At 31.5% G+C, this 15,610-nt stretch overlaps 1 protein-coding gene across 3 annotated transcripts in view; it reads left to right on the top strand.

Annotated features, from left to right (window-relative positions):
• LOC143044683 (protein bicaudal C homolog 1-A-like) overlaps window positions 1–15,610 on the top strand; it is a 73,605-nt gene that overhangs the window by 43,264 nt on the left and 14,731 nt on the right. For 2 of the 3 annotated variants that reach the window (XR_012968757.1, XM_076216747.1), the window contains exons 5-14: window positions 2,057–2,218; window positions 3,213–3,266; window positions 6,251–6,481; window positions 7,623–7,835; window positions 9,257–9,314; window positions 9,922–9,995; window positions 10,630–10,795; window positions 11,103–11,246; window positions 13,181–13,333; window positions 13,965–14,051. Coding sequence is in view for 1 of the 3 variants with exons in the window: in XM_076216747.1 (XP_076072862.1) it covers window positions 2,057–2,218; window positions 3,213–3,266; window positions 6,251–6,481; window positions 7,623–7,835; window positions 9,257–9,314; window positions 9,922–9,995; window positions 10,630–10,795; window positions 11,103–11,246; window positions 13,181–13,333; window positions 13,965–14,051 (1,342 nt within the window). In the remaining 2 variants the exon portion in view is untranslated. The remainder of the gene's footprint in view (window positions 1–2,056; window positions 2,219–3,212; window positions 3,267–6,250; window positions 6,482–7,622; window positions 7,836–9,256; window positions 9,315–9,921; window positions 9,996–10,629; window positions 10,796–11,102; window positions 11,247–13,180; window positions 13,334–13,964; window positions 14,052–15,610) is intronic. The other variant, XR_012968758.1, reaches the window with a different exon arrangement.

Raw genomic sequence — 15,610 nt, 5'->3', positions numbered from 1 at the left:
ACCTTGGCCTCATTTTATATGTTCATTGGTCAATGCAGTTTTCATGGTTAATATAAAAAAAGAAGATGTGGTATGATTGCCAATGAGACAACTCACCCAAGAGACCAAATGACACAGAAATTAACAATTATAGGTCACTGTATGGCCTTCAACAATGAGCAAAACCCATCATGCATAGTCAGCTATAAAGGGCCCGAAATGGTAAGTTTGTTTCTTAGATACTATAAGCAATAATTGATCAACTATATGTAATGCGCAGATTGATTGTAAAGTGTACATGTCTGTCTTGCATAGTTCATCTGACTTTGACCTCTTTTCATGGTTCATTGGTCGATTGTTTTTTGGTTTTTTTATTGGTAATGTCTGTTTCTTAGAAATTATCAGCAATAGGTCAACTAAATTTGCTGTATTGAATGATTGTAAGGTGAACATGTATTTCTCAATTGGTTTATCTGACCTTGACCTCATTTTCTGGGATCATAAATGTTAAGGTGATACTTGTAGTAAAGTTTTTTTATTAAAGACTATCAACATGAAATCAATGGTTAGTAAAGAAGGCGTGACATTTAAGTGTGTGCACTCTTGTTTTTATCTAGCAATGGCTAATAGGATTGTATAAATATAAGTTTTTCTTTGCAGGACCACATGGGAAATAAATAGGAAAAAACTTCTCCTTTGAAACTTTTCTCAAATCAAAAATCAATTGACCTGAATGATCCTTTGGTTATTTTGAGAATCGTTGTACTTAAAGCACACGAGCAGTTCAGACTCGATCATTTTAACTTCTAAGTTTAGTTTTCAACCTCTATCAATTACCTTTGTCATGGGCAAAACATCTTCAAACATTAATTACAGCCAATGCTAATGCTAGAATTTAAAAAAAAAACTATCATTTGACATGGAAAAAAAACTGCAATGATTGATCATAGTTATAGAAAACAGTGAAATCATGTCCTTTTACAGAAGATATTTATTTGTATATATATATTAGTTTTCATGGATAATTTTTTTTTGATTCCGATTGACCGAAAAATGTTGTAATAACATTATAAAAAAAAAAACACAAACATTAGTTTTATGCTACATTGGAAAATACTGTCACTGATAATTAAATGACAAGAATCTTTTGAAAGCTGTTTATACAATTCAAATACCATTTCATATTGAGAAAAAAGTAATTGAGTTGTAATGCATGATTATAACCTTCAAACATGAAGACATTTTGTGAGAATTTTTCATTTACATTTTAAGTGTTAAAAAATTATGTAATTTATTTTTCATTTGAAGTTTTAAGTTTATACGGTTCAGTATTTAAATTGATTAAACATGTGGAAGGCAGTTCAATTATTGATTCATAGTTAATTGTAGATTAGCTGAGAAGACCTTGTGTTTTGAATTTTATGACCGCATGAAAATATTGTGGCGACAAAATTTAAAGTTTATCACTGAAATCTTCCTGAACAGCATTGATATATATAAGTAAAGTTCCAATCAAGGTCATTCGTAAGCTGTAGATCAAGATTGTATCTTCTTTCCTATAAAACCAATTATTATTATGAACAATATCGAAAATTACATAGAATAACTGGATAAGATGAATCTAAAAGATTTTAAAATTCTTCACAATTGCTTTTTCGTTAGTTTTTGATTTGTTTATATATTTTGCCTAATTCATCCAATATTATTTTTTCATAGACATTTTCTTAGCCTCCATCAAGACAATTGTAAATATTTTGTTTTCTGAAAAGCTCCTGTTTGTTTTAAATGTCAAACAATTGCTCTTAGGGTACTCTTGCATGATTCAGAACTATTAACCCACATTCACAATATTAATTGAGCAATGATTATTCTAGTGAATGAAAATTTAAAAATTCTGTGCATGCCTTGCATTCATTATGATCATTATATTAGATTTTGTTTGTATTCTAAACCTGTCATTAAACAATTCTCTCTAGAGAAATAAAGTTAAAATGTATTTATCATTATTCATATTTGTTTCCATACTTGAATATTGTGCCTATAGATCAATATCATAGATGTGGTATTTTTTTTTCAGAGTAATAGAGTTACTTTGAAAATGGATGTGTCCCATACAGACCACTCTCATGTGATTGGCAAGGGAGGTAACAACATAAAACGGGTAATGCAGGAAACAGGATGTCATATCCACTTCCCAGACTCCAATCGGGGCAATCATGTTCAAGAAAAAAGTAATCAGGTACATAGTGATTGTAGGTATCCACTGCCCTGACTCCAATCAGGGCAATCATGTTCAAGAAAAAAGTAATCAGGTACATTGTGATTGTAGGTATCCACTTCCCAGACTCCAATCGGGGCAATCATGTTCAAGAAAAAAGTAATCAGGTACATATTGATTGTAGGTATCCACTTTCCTGACTCCAATCAGGGCAATCATGTTAAAAAAAAAGTAATCAGGTACACTGCGATTGTAGGTATCCACTTCCCAGACTCCAATTGGGGCAATCATGTTCAAGAATAAAGTAATCAGGTACATAGTGATTGTAGGTATCCACTTCCCAGACTCCAATCAGGGCAATCATGTTTATGAAAAAAGTAATCAGGTACATTGTGATTGTAGGTATCCACTTCCCAGACTCCAATCTGGGCAATCATGTTCTAGAAAAAAGTAATCAGGTACATAGTGGTTGTAGGTATGGAATTATCCTTTGTTTGAACTAAGAGTGAAATATAATGCCTGGTTTTGTTTTGCGTTCCTTTGTGACTTTAACACAATTGGTAATAGGATGTCGGTATAAACATGTTAAAATACTTAGAATCTGTCTGGAAACAATGTTCCAAAACATAAGTCTAACTTTAATATTGTTTTGTTGTTATGGTATAGAGCTTAAGTAACTGATGATGAGTTAACTTCCCAACAAGACATGTTAAGCACAAAAGACATCTAATTATCACCTAGTACATTTATGTGTATAGATTTTTGTTAATTTATTTCAGGAAATTAATGAAATGTCCTTGATAATGATATGAAACGTGGTAAGAATAAAAAAGATGTGGGGGTATGCATCAATGAGAAAGTACCCAAAGATTAAAATCAAAAAGAACACATGAGATGAACATGAGATGCAGTCTTTAACAAACTTTGCCTTTTCTTATTATATGTATGTGTAAATGGTAGCTTATCTGCAGCTTTGAGTCATGTGAAGTAGAAACAATTTCATTTCTCCTTTTAGGTATCAATTGCTGGACAACCTGCAGGAGTAGAAACTGCTAGGGCTCAAATTAGGGTAAGTACTACTAAAACTTCAGTACATTTGTATTTGTTCAAGTTCAAGATATTGAAATTGTTTAATTAAAACAAGACCAAACCATCAAAGCAAGATTAGGGGGTAATTTTCCAGTGTATAACAAGGCATGTCTGGGGCCAAGATGACAAACAAACTTACTTGTTAAAGCTTGTTGGAGTTTGAGGATCATCAGTATAATGTAAGGAATGCACATGAGATCAATCTTTAAAACAGGGGGGAAAGTATTTAAAAATAAAATCTGCCTTTTTAATTGTTGTCCTTCATCTTGACAGTTGATGGAAGGTCTGTGATAATCAGCTTAGTGCTGTTATTCTACATACATGTTTTAAACAGACCAAATGTTTTGAAATTGATGGAAAAGTGTTGCAAAGGCTGTATCACCTTATAAGGTGGTTTAGATATATATCTCAATCCATAGCAGCTTTGCCATAGTGTACTTCCAATAGTTTAAAAGATGATCTCAAAAACTAGTATAGATGTCTTTTATCCATCACTTCAAAATTCACAGATTGCAAACACAAAACTTCATTCATTGTTAAGTGAAAAAATAAAAAAAATCAAGAAAAAGGATATCCTGTTTAAGAATCTAATCTTAGCATAATGGTATGGTTATAAGAAAGCCTATCTACTCAGCATATCATAATTAAGTAAAATTAAGTGTCTGTGGTTTATATTGATGAGGAAAAAGCAACTTTTCCCATCCTTTGTTATTAAAGTCATATGAAACAAATGACCGGTGAAAAATAAGGTTATTCCAATTCTTGAATCATTGCATACAAACATCATAAACTTAGTCTTCTGTGTGCGATTTTATCATTTTTTTCGCATAAATTTCGTATAATCGTCAATTTTTTTTTTTTCAATCTGTCAGTGTTGTTGTGAAAATATGGCAGTTAATTAAAAATTAACGATTGTCACCTGTTTGTCAACAATCAACAAAAAAGCATGGATATTGAGCATGTGTTTAACATGTACAATCAGATAATAGTTTATTTTAAGGATATCCATGTGTATTGCATCACCGGATTTTTACGAGATGGGTCACACTGAGGTCACTTTGCATACAGAAAATATGTCGGAATAGCAATTAAAAGAAAGTAAACTTCTTCTTAATATGAATAAATTAAAGAATTTTCTTCAGAAAAAAGTATATGTACATAAGTTTAATAATGAAAAATATCCATTGAGTTATAAAAAAGCATATGCATTATTGTTTTTAATTTGAGGTTTCTTATGACTTTAAAGTTCAGATGAACCATAATAGATACTCATGAAATCGAAGAAAATTGGTACCCAAGAGATAAAAGTTAATCCACAGTACATCAGAATACACTTTTCCCTAATAACGCTTTCAACTATGTTCAAATCATAAATATCATACTGAAAACTGTTTTGATAATCATTATCAGATCTGAAATCATTTCACAATGAAAAGTGGCAACATGTTGTATTAAAATTAAGTGTTTGGAGTGCTGACTTTTAAAGATGGGATCTATGTGACAAGGAGTCTATTTAGATTATAAAAGCTATTGTATTTCTGCATTTTGTGCATTTCAACTATTTCTTGTTGATATCCCCAACATATTGAGGGTACAATTGTCAATTTCATGGCTGTGAAAATGTGGTAATAAACAGTAAGTCATCTGTTTCACTAGAGATAACTCTCATTCTTTTCCCATCAAGTTGTAACTGAAAAGTCGTTAAATAATTATAAACAGCTTCTTATTACTCATGTTGTGTAACATTTAACAGATGATTATTTACTTAGAAAATAAAAGGTGGTTTTTGTTTTGTAAAAATCAGCTATAAATCAGTGACGGTTGGCAAGAGGATTGTGGATCTATACTTAGAATAAAAAATGTGATGATTTTGATCAGTTTGATGTACCTCATTAATACTAGTCCAGTGATCTTAAAAATCAATTTAAACAGCTAAACTAATGCAGAAATAGCATTCAGTTTTGGTTTAAGTACACATAATTGTTTTTGTCTCTGATTAGGTCTTAAACAATTCATTAGTACTAATCTAGCACATATGTCTTCCGTGAAAATCTCAACAAAAGTTGGAGTGTTGATGCTAGAGTTTGGATCTGTCATGGTTTGATACATTGTTTAATATTTTGTTTCTGTCATGGTTTCATGTCATGGTTGAAACCATTCTAAAAAAACTAGTTTGGTTGTCATGATTGAATTCATTCTTTAAACGATTTTTGTTTTCATGGTTAAATTCATTTTAAACTATTTTGGTTGTCATTGTTGAATTCATTCTCAACCATTTTGGTTGTCAAGGTTGAATTCATTTTAAACTATTTTGATTTTCATGGCTGAACTCGTTCTAAACTATTTCGGTTGTCATGGTTGAATTCATTCTAAACTATTTTGATTGTCATGGTTGGATTCATTCTAAACTATCTTGATTGTCATGGTTGAATTCATTCTAAACTATTTTGGTTTTCATGGTTGAATTCATTCTAAACTATTTTAATTTTCATGGCTGAATTCATTCTAAACTACTTTGGTTGTCATGGTTAAATTTATTCTAAACCATTTTGGTTGTCATGGTTGAATTCATTCTAAACTATTTTGGTTGTCATGGTTGAAACTGAATGTATTATAAAGTTGTCTAGACTTACAATTAGAGTAATTCTCTAGTTCGGCAGAATGACTTTCATGGATCAACTATCAGGTTGAATTCTTTATATGGATATATTATAAAGTAGACAAGGTTTACAGGAGATATTCTGTATTCCTCAATAAGTTTGAACTGATCATGACCTACAGAACAGTATTCAATTTTCCTCTTATAATTGATGTGTTCCCTGGTTTTAGTTTGTAACCTAGATTTATTTTCTCTCAATTTATTTATGACTTTTGAACACTTGTTAAAACTACTGTTGCCTTTATTTATTCATAGACATTTTTTTCTCATAAATATTACATATAGAAAAAAAAAATCTATTTCAGGAACTACTGCCATTAGTGTTCATGTTTGAACTTCCTGTGACTGGTCTAACTCCCGATTCCTCATCACCATTGGTACAACAACTTCAGCAACAATACACAATATCTGTCACGTTCCGTCAGAGACCCAGAGCATACACCACTACTGTGGTTGTACGAGGCACAGTCTGTAATGCTAAGTCTGTAAAGGAAGGAACATTAAAACTGATGGAACAACTAACAGCAACCTCTGGGGTATCTATATTTATACATTTGAGAGTCATCTTTAACTAAACTTTCTAATATAAGTATAGAGCTAACACTCAGGGAAAAAATTTGAATTTCACGACCCAGGCCATGTGTAAAATTCCAACCTATCTATGGCTTCCAGGAATTATTTCTTGAACATTGTTCATTCGGCAATACTAAAAATCTGCTCCTTTATTGCTTTTACAATGACACTAATAAATGTAAGAAAAAATACTGTTTGATACTTTTGTGGATGTATTTTCTTAGTTTGTTGTTGGTTTCAGGTTTTAATCTTAAATAGTTTATAAAAGGTATCCATTTATTTGTAAGGAAACAGAAATGGTATACAAACAGACACTTGTACCTACTGATACAAACATTTGAAAGAGAAACTAATCATCTGTTGTTTAAAGCATACTCATATGTGTGTACTTAAGATTATATTACCATTCAATAATCTTACACAATTCATATGGTATTTTGTCTACCTAAAGGTGTTATGTAAATAGTCTGCTAAAAGTTGTTACAGGAAGAAGAAAGTGGTTAAAAGATTGGATATGCTGACAGATAATTGACATGCTTATTTCAGATGCATTAAATACATATTGAAGCAATTTCCACCTATCTTTAATATTAAATCAATAGACTAGACATCTGGAGAAACTTTTCTTAATGAAATCAATTAGTACATGTGTGTGTTTGAGGATAAGATACTTTATAAGTAATGAGCTTAATGGTTTCAAAATTTCGATGATTTGGTCAATTTAAATTTATAGACTTCCTGTTATAGTTTATCGGTATCAGTAAAGATAGGGACTTTGAAAATATTATGTATGCTTAGTTTTATGTTTTGCCATTTTGATCAGAAAGGTTAAAAAAAAAAATGTTATTTATTTCCATAACATTTAAATGCATATAACTTTGAAACTGAATTTAAAGTTTCTTGAACTAGAACATTTCGTATACAGAGAAATCTGAAAACTGCTTAGTCCATCCATGTGCTTTAATGTGAATTTAAGTAGTTTCCCTAAATTCTTCATTGCTATTTTGCTATTTTAAAAAAATAAGATAACAGAAAAACATGTTTCTCAATATAAAGCCTACCAGTACATTTCAATGTAAGATTTTTTCCTGATATATTTTTTAGGTATCTTTACCAGTAAGCATGCAACTAGAGATAGCCCCACAACACCACCTGTTTATTATAGGCAGAGGGGGTATGAATATAAAACAGATTATGCAGCAAACTGGAGCCAGTATACATTTCCCTGACCCTAACACAGTAACACCACCAAGAAAGGGAACAGTTTATGTTACAGGCAGCATTGAAAGTGTATTCATGGCAAGACAACATTTAATTGTAAGTCACAAAAATTAATAAATAGTTCATCAAGTAAAAGCTGACAAGCACAGAGTCACTCAAAATAAGATTAACTCCTAAGTGGAACCTTGGTGAAATGGGAATCTATAAGACAGGCATCACACAATAAATGATAGACAAACAGACTCCTATTTATCTCATCGTACTTAAAGCTGGTTTTCTAAAATTTTAAGAGGAAAATTTGCTTCCGATTGGCCAATGGATTTCTTTTAGTTGTGCTTTTAATTATTTTATTACTTCATCGACTGAAATTATGTTTTAAGTAGATAAATTGGAGACTGGTATGTTTATGCAATAAAATAGCTTATTGTAAGATTGAATTAGTTGATCAAATCAGTAATTATTCAAAAACTGTTCTGTAGATAAACTGATAATCATGATAATTGAAATTAGATTTTATTTTTATTTTGAAATTTGATATGAAATGAAAACAAAGTTCACTATGAAATACTAACTTTGCGAAAATAAGGAATATTGTTAACTACATTAATTGTACATAGATTACTGTTTTTATTTTTACCACGCTGTAGCACAGGGGGCCTTAAGTTTTAACGATGTCCGTATCTCAAAAGTGGTTTCTGTTCTCTAACTTAAGTTTGCCTCAACCAAACATTATGAAACTTACACAAAATGTTTATTACCACAAAATAAAGATCAAGTTTGAATTTTGGTGGCATCACTTATACTGTTCTAGAGTTTATTCTCCTTTACCAATAGAGAAATTGTTGAATTTTTGTTTCTATATAAAAAAGAAGATTTGGTATGATTGCCAATGAGACAACTGTCCACAAGAGACCAAAATGACACAGACATTAACAACTATAGGTCACCGTACGGCCTGCAACAATGAGCAAAGCCCATACCGAATAGTCAGCTATAAAAGGCCCCGATAAGACAATGTAAAACAATTCAAACAAGAAAACTAGCGGCCTTATTTGTATAAAAAAATGAATAATAACCTAAGTTTGCCTTAACCAAATGTCATGTTACATTACGGTACTTATTCCCACAAAACTCAATAGTAATTTTGCTTAGATTAGAAAAACCAGTATTTAAAAGAGGCTAATATATGTAGTATTCCTACTAATTCTCATTATATCTTAACAGAGTTTTGATTAATACAACTGTTTTGTCAGAACAGGACAGTCTTTTACCAAATAGAATAACTTTTAAGTTGATGAATAATTTGATATATTATAACAAACCTTTATGCCATGCATTGGTGATACATTCCTACACAGAAAAGGAATATTTTTCATTTTGAACACTCAAACTTTCATGTCCAAGCAATGTTGAAAGAAAGAAGAAATGAATGCTTTTTTAAGTGAAAAGTTTATATACAAAAAACATGGGATTCATCAGGAATTATCACACAAATGCATCTTCTAATTTTATTACAGGGTTGCCTCCCTTTGGTTCTGATGTTTGATGTAAAAGATGAAATTGAGATTGACCAAGGTAAATTTGCTTTCTCAAACCACATCACTTTAGGAAAAACTGGTGGATTTTAAAAACATGATTTTCAATCCTCTGGGTTTCAGGCATTGTAATTCAATATACCTGTGGCAGATTTAATCCCAAAAGCAACAAGCTTTTAATATGGACCAAAAGCTTACATCTCTCTTGAAGCACAAAACTTCCCTTAGAACCTGAATTGAATTTAAGCACATATATCATGTATATGTGGAATGATGTCAACCAGCCAGGCCAATAAATATAAAAAAAGAAATGTCATTTCCCTGACTAAGTAGTCAAAAGAAACAATACAATATAAGATTAACGCAAAGCATTTAAAGTTATTTGTGATAACATTTGCAAGGAAATAATGTAGGAATTAGGTTTATTATATAATCAGATGTTCGGCAAAACAAATTTGCTATAAACAATGTCCAAACAATATCATAGACTGAAAGGAATAGAAGTTATCTTATGAACACATACGTTAACTGTGAAAAAAACCTACTTGTGCTTGAATATGTGTTGAATGCTGTCTCATTGATGGTTACACAGCATCTCATTATTTCATAATTATAAATTGACATATTTACATGTATTGTAATTTCAGGAAAGATAACCCAGTTGATGGAACATTTAGATGTATTTATTAGTGTAAAACCAAAACCAAAACAACCAACCAAGGTAACTAAATGTTAAGTCAATTTTCATTTTGATTAGAATTTTAGAAATTTAAAATAAAAATCGAACTAACACGTCATAATAAACCTACACTGAAATAAGTTATAGTTTTTACACAGAATAATAGAGACCATTTACAAAAAGACTGGAGATTGTAGAAGAGGTGTTTTCTAGTCTACATGTGAAACAAAATTGTTAGGAAATATCCAATATGTCTAACAGAACATTTTTCATGTTATATCTTTACATTTGTTAGAACATATTCAGCAATGAATTAACAACCCAAGCTCTTTTCACATGGTCAGGATATTACAAGCATCTCTTGACATCCACTTCACATTTTAGTTAAAGGGAAAGCATGCTGTTTGTCTCAGTTTATCATCCATTATGTGATAGCCATTTACAGAATCTAAATTGACTTATAAATTACAAAGTGATCTGGATTTCAAATTGAATATTGTTCACTGAATAGTTTGATGTTTTGCTTTTTTCCATACACTAGATTGTTATTTATCAATATAATTTATTTTCAAATCCTATTGAAATTGATAACTTTTCTTATTATATATTATATCATTTCAGAATAATCATTTTGGGTGTTATAAATCTGACTTTAGTTAGTTGTTTTATTTTTTAGTCTGTGATTGTTAAAAGTATTGAGAGAAATGCACCAAACATGTACTTAGCAAGACTGACCCTTCTGGGTCTAAAGAAAGATGGGAAGAATTATCCTCCGTCCTGTTCTACAAATAGTCCTTTCCCAAACCTGTCTCCAAATAATGGCCTGGGCCTGTCGGCATTAGGTATGTTTGTTGCTCAATTAAGTACAAATGAATGAAATGAACAAAATGGGGTATGATTGATGTCTTGGTCATACTTTATAAACGCATACTTATTTTCAAAGGAATTTGTGTCTAATTAATTTTATTTGTTTAAAAAATGTAGGCATATATAACATTTATAAAAGTCTTATGAGAAGGGGTGATCAATAGCTTAAAACATTGAACCTGATGGTTAGCCTCCTTTCTTTTATATAGGAAATCATAGAAATATAACAAATGTTCAAAATCTCTGAAAGTGTAAAATATTGTTGTTTTTTTTTAACTTTAGGTTTGTTTGGTCCAGGGTTGATATCTGTAAATACAACGAATTCACTGCTGATGTTAAATGGACACAGTCCAAACACCTTAGGAAGTCAACAAAGTAGTCCCAATGGACAAAGTCCACAAGTCAACTGGGTTACTGCAGCTCCATGTAAGTGCAAAAACTGTTGTTGAGAGCGTATTATACGACCACATTTTTTATTTTTGTGTGATATTATGATGTTGTTTTCAACGTCATCTATATCGTCCAAAGACACATTTAGTTTCCGGACAATAACTTATGTAAAAGTGAATGGATCTCTATGAAATATAACAAGAAGGTTCCATACCACAAAAAGAAGGACAGAATTGATTTTGGGGTAATGCCTGGTACCTACAGTTTAAGAATTATGAACCAAAAACAAGCATTTTTGCAGTTTCCAGACAATAACTTGTGTGAAAGTGTATGGATTTCTCTGAAATTGTACCACAAGGTTCCATATCACAAAGGGAAGGCTGGGATGAAGTATGAGGGTAATTGCCCCTAACATACAGAAAAAAGGGGCAAAAACCTAGCATTTTGTCTAGTTTCCAGACAATAGCTTGTGTTTAATTGTATGGATCTCTCTTAAGTTGTACTACAAGGTTCCATACCACAAAGAAATGCTGCAATTGAGTTTGAGGATAGTTACTCTAAGGGTGGGTGGGATTTTTTTTTTCTCCAATTTTTTGGGGGATTCATATTTTTTTACCAAAATATTTCAATTACAGTCGAACCTCGTTGTATCGAACTCGGTTGTATCGAAAACTCGGATGAGTCAAAGTAATTTCTCGGTCCCGGTAAAACTCCTGTTTGATCAATGCATAGTTACCTCTGATGTGTCGAACTCTGTTGATTTAAATGCTCGGTTAAGTCGAGTAAACTTTATAGTCTCGTCGAAGTAAAAAAATGTTAATTAACCCCGATATCTCGAACTTCGAAAGTAAGAATTTTCGAAAGACCTAAATTAAATGATAAAAATTCAAATCTGATATATTTCTTGTATGTCACCTAATCATTTTCAAAAGAGATTAAAGCTGAGTAAACATACTTGTTTGTATAACAGTTAAAATGACATGTTTATGGTGACCACTAATTAACACCTTTGTTGATCGTTCAAGCGGAATGTTAGTGTGTTGAACATTTTTCATCTGAGATAAAACGAAACAAATTTAGTTGACCCAAGCTGAAATTAAATGAATCGTTAGATTTAAAACTCATTAATTACCATAGATAAAAGGATTAGGACAATTATGATAAATTCATGATAATTTAATGTAAAGCAGACAACCTCATCAGAGACCGTTCACAACTTATTTCGTGCCGCGAGTGATTTCATAATTTATAGGACTGACCTTTGTAAACATTTGTGTAGACTTTTGATTTTATATGTGTATGATTTGAATCTGTACTTGTATTTTTAATTATTACAAAGGACCAACAATGGAGATTGAATACACAATCATAATGTGTCTTATCGAGAGAAAAAAGGCACACTGTTCATTGTATCTAGTTAACACAATTCTCATACCGTATTTAATGCATTCAAAATTTATGACGACACACTTGACCTCGAATGAGTTGAACCTCAGATGAGTCAAATACTTTGGTCCGGTCCCTTCGACTTTGACACAATGAGGTTCGACTGTATTTGAAATTTATAAATTTTTTGGAAAAGCATGGTATTTTGCAATTGATTTTTAACATCTTTGACCACATTTGTTTTGTGTTGTAAACTTATATTATGTCAAAACTTTGATTGCAATCCAAATTCAGACAGTATCAAGCTTGAATATTGTGTCCAAACTTGCCCCCAACTGTTCTGCTATCAACCTCTGCAGTCATATCAGGTTGCGCTCAGCGAAGCATTTTATTCTGAAGTTATGTTAAAGAAACAAATTCTTTTTTTCTATTTCAAGGGCTAAATCGACAGAATAACACACAAAACAATTATTATTTCCTAGATGTTAAATGTAGCCATTTAGACTATTCTGAAATCAGTTGTACAGACATTGTACTAATGGTATAGGTATATTTTAGTTATAATTAAAAACTTATACTTTCAGGTATATATCCCCCTATGATGGTGTTAAACACCCCGGTAGTACCTACATCCGTCCAGTCACAGTTAGAACTCCTGTCTCAGTGTAATGCTGAATTACAGAAAGAAATAAGTCAAAATGGAGGCATTAAACAGGCCTCTGTCTCAGTTAATCAAGGTAAGTGGTGATAATAGTTTCTATTCAGTAATTTGAACATAGTCTTTCATTTTCAACAAGAGCAGTTTAAAAAGCCCAGTATTTAAACCAAAAAACAAACTTTTTTACCTGACCAATATTAATTTCAGTAACTAATAACAGAATTTAATAGCTTTACATACAGTTCAAATTGTAAGGAAAACTGGAAAACAAATAAAAAGATTAGGTATATTTTTATAAGTTGTGTATCCAGAATTTTCAAAAAGGGGATCCCACCAAGGCAATGTTAGAAGCGGTACTTTAATTTTTTTTATACATTAACCATTTATATAGTTTTAAAAGGGTACCCAACCCTAGATCCAAGTGTGCTTTAAAAAGGACTGTAGCAGAAATGAATGATCTATTGAGCCAGGAGGCTACCAGTATTACTAGTATTACCCAGTTTTAATCAATTACGTTTCTTATGTCTTGTGCTGTTTATTGAATATATGTTCTGATCTCTTCATTATGGCAGCAATCAAACTGAATTTTACAATCATTGTTAAAATTTATTTTTGTATTAAACATAAAACTAAGTCTGATTTACCAGTTTACTTTTTCCCTGTGAAGATTAGGTTTAATTAGTTTTATTATGAAATGATGTTTTTTACAGTGCCAAGTAACAATCAAAGTGAATCAAATAGTCCCTCCAGTAGTCCCCATGAGAAAGCCAGTCAGATGGGCAGAAGTCAGTCTGCTGGTAAGTAAAGTAATCCCTCCAGTAGTCCCCATTAGAAAGGTCAGATGGGCAGAAGTCAGTGTGCTGGTAAGCAGGGTTTCTGCTGGCGGTCGCGATTTTCGCAATTTGCGAAAAAATAATAATTGTGGCGATAAACATTCGACATTTGCAAAAGAATTTGGCAAAAGAAATATATATAACGATTTATTTTCTTCCATTTTGTTTATTTACTTTTTTTCTCGGACTTTACCCGATCAGACATTACTCAGACTTCACCTTGACCTCATTAAAATTTGGGCAGAAAATCAATAATCAGGGTTGAGTTCAATATCGTAGCAGCTACGTAGCTGCTCTATGTAGCTGCTATCAATATATAATTAACAAGTAGTCTATAGCTACACATTTAATAGTCAAAATCTACGTAGCACTAAGTAGCCACTACGATATTGGATGCAACCCAGCTGATTGCATTTTATAGCTATCGACAACAAAGGACTAATTAATAACGGTGTTGATTGAATTATTTGACAAAATGATATGGTTAAATAACTTCTGCTAAATGTCACATACAAAATTCATTTACCACTTTGCGACGCACGTGTTTGAAGCAAACTTTTGACGTCTCCTCTCCTTTTAAAGATAGTTTCGAAAAGAAAGCTGTTGTGACGAAAAATGTTCAAAAGCAAGACATAATCTCCGATTTAAAACTTTCATTATCCTTTGACTTTAATATAGGTAATTGATTAGGGAGACTACTTTAAAGTCGTTTGAGTGACACATGTGTTTCAAGCATAGTTTTACCTCTCAACTTTTTCATTTACGATGGTCAAGAAAAGAAAACTGTTTTTATGAAAAAATCTATCCAAACGGTTTGGAACAACCCCTCGAAAGAGTGTAACCTTTCAATGTAATGACTACACATGAAATGAGGGATCAATTTCATGTGATAAAAGCTTGTGTTTTGTTGTAGAAACCACTTCTTAGTACAAAAGGGCACATCAGTATTTTTCTTTTAAAGAAACTTTCCCTACCATTTATACTGGTATTATATGATCATAACATGTCCATTAATTTTTTTATATTCCGGGACTTATGTCTTCTTTATTATTAAAAGTATTTTAAAATACAATGAATATTTTTCCCTTTTAAGTTAAAAAAAAATATGTTGTTTAAAAGTAGATGTTTAGTGTTTATTCATTAAAATGTAGACTCTAAAATAAGTTTGAGAGAATAATCATAGACACAATGGGACAAAATTATCTTATTTAAGGAAAGGGGGTAGAAAAACAGGTAATTTTTAAACGAGAAATATATTTATGTGACTTTGCGGAAAAAAAAAAATAAAGTGGCAAAAAATATATTGTTTTGACGAAAGAGGTGGCGAAAAAAAAAATTGACCCAGGGGAAACCCTGCTGGTAAGTAAAGTAGTCAAGTCTAGTAACAATCAAAGTGAATCAAATAGTCCCTCCAGTAGTCCCCATGAGAAAGGTCTGATGGGCATAAGTCAGTCAGCTGGTAAGTAAAGTAGTCCCTCAAGTAGTCCCCATGAGAAAGCCAGTCAGATGGGTAGAAGTCAGTC

The sequence above is a fragment of the Mytilus galloprovincialis genome, chromosome 9 (assembly GCF_965363235.1).
Source record: "Mytilus galloprovincialis chromosome 9, xbMytGall1.hap1.1, whole genome shotgun sequence".
NCBI lineage: Eukaryota > Metazoa > Mollusca > Bivalvia > Mytilida > Mytilidae > Mytilus > Mytilus galloprovincialis.
The sequence above is the reverse complement of the archived record's forward strand: the minus strand, read 5'-3'. Positions and strand labels throughout refer to the sequence as shown.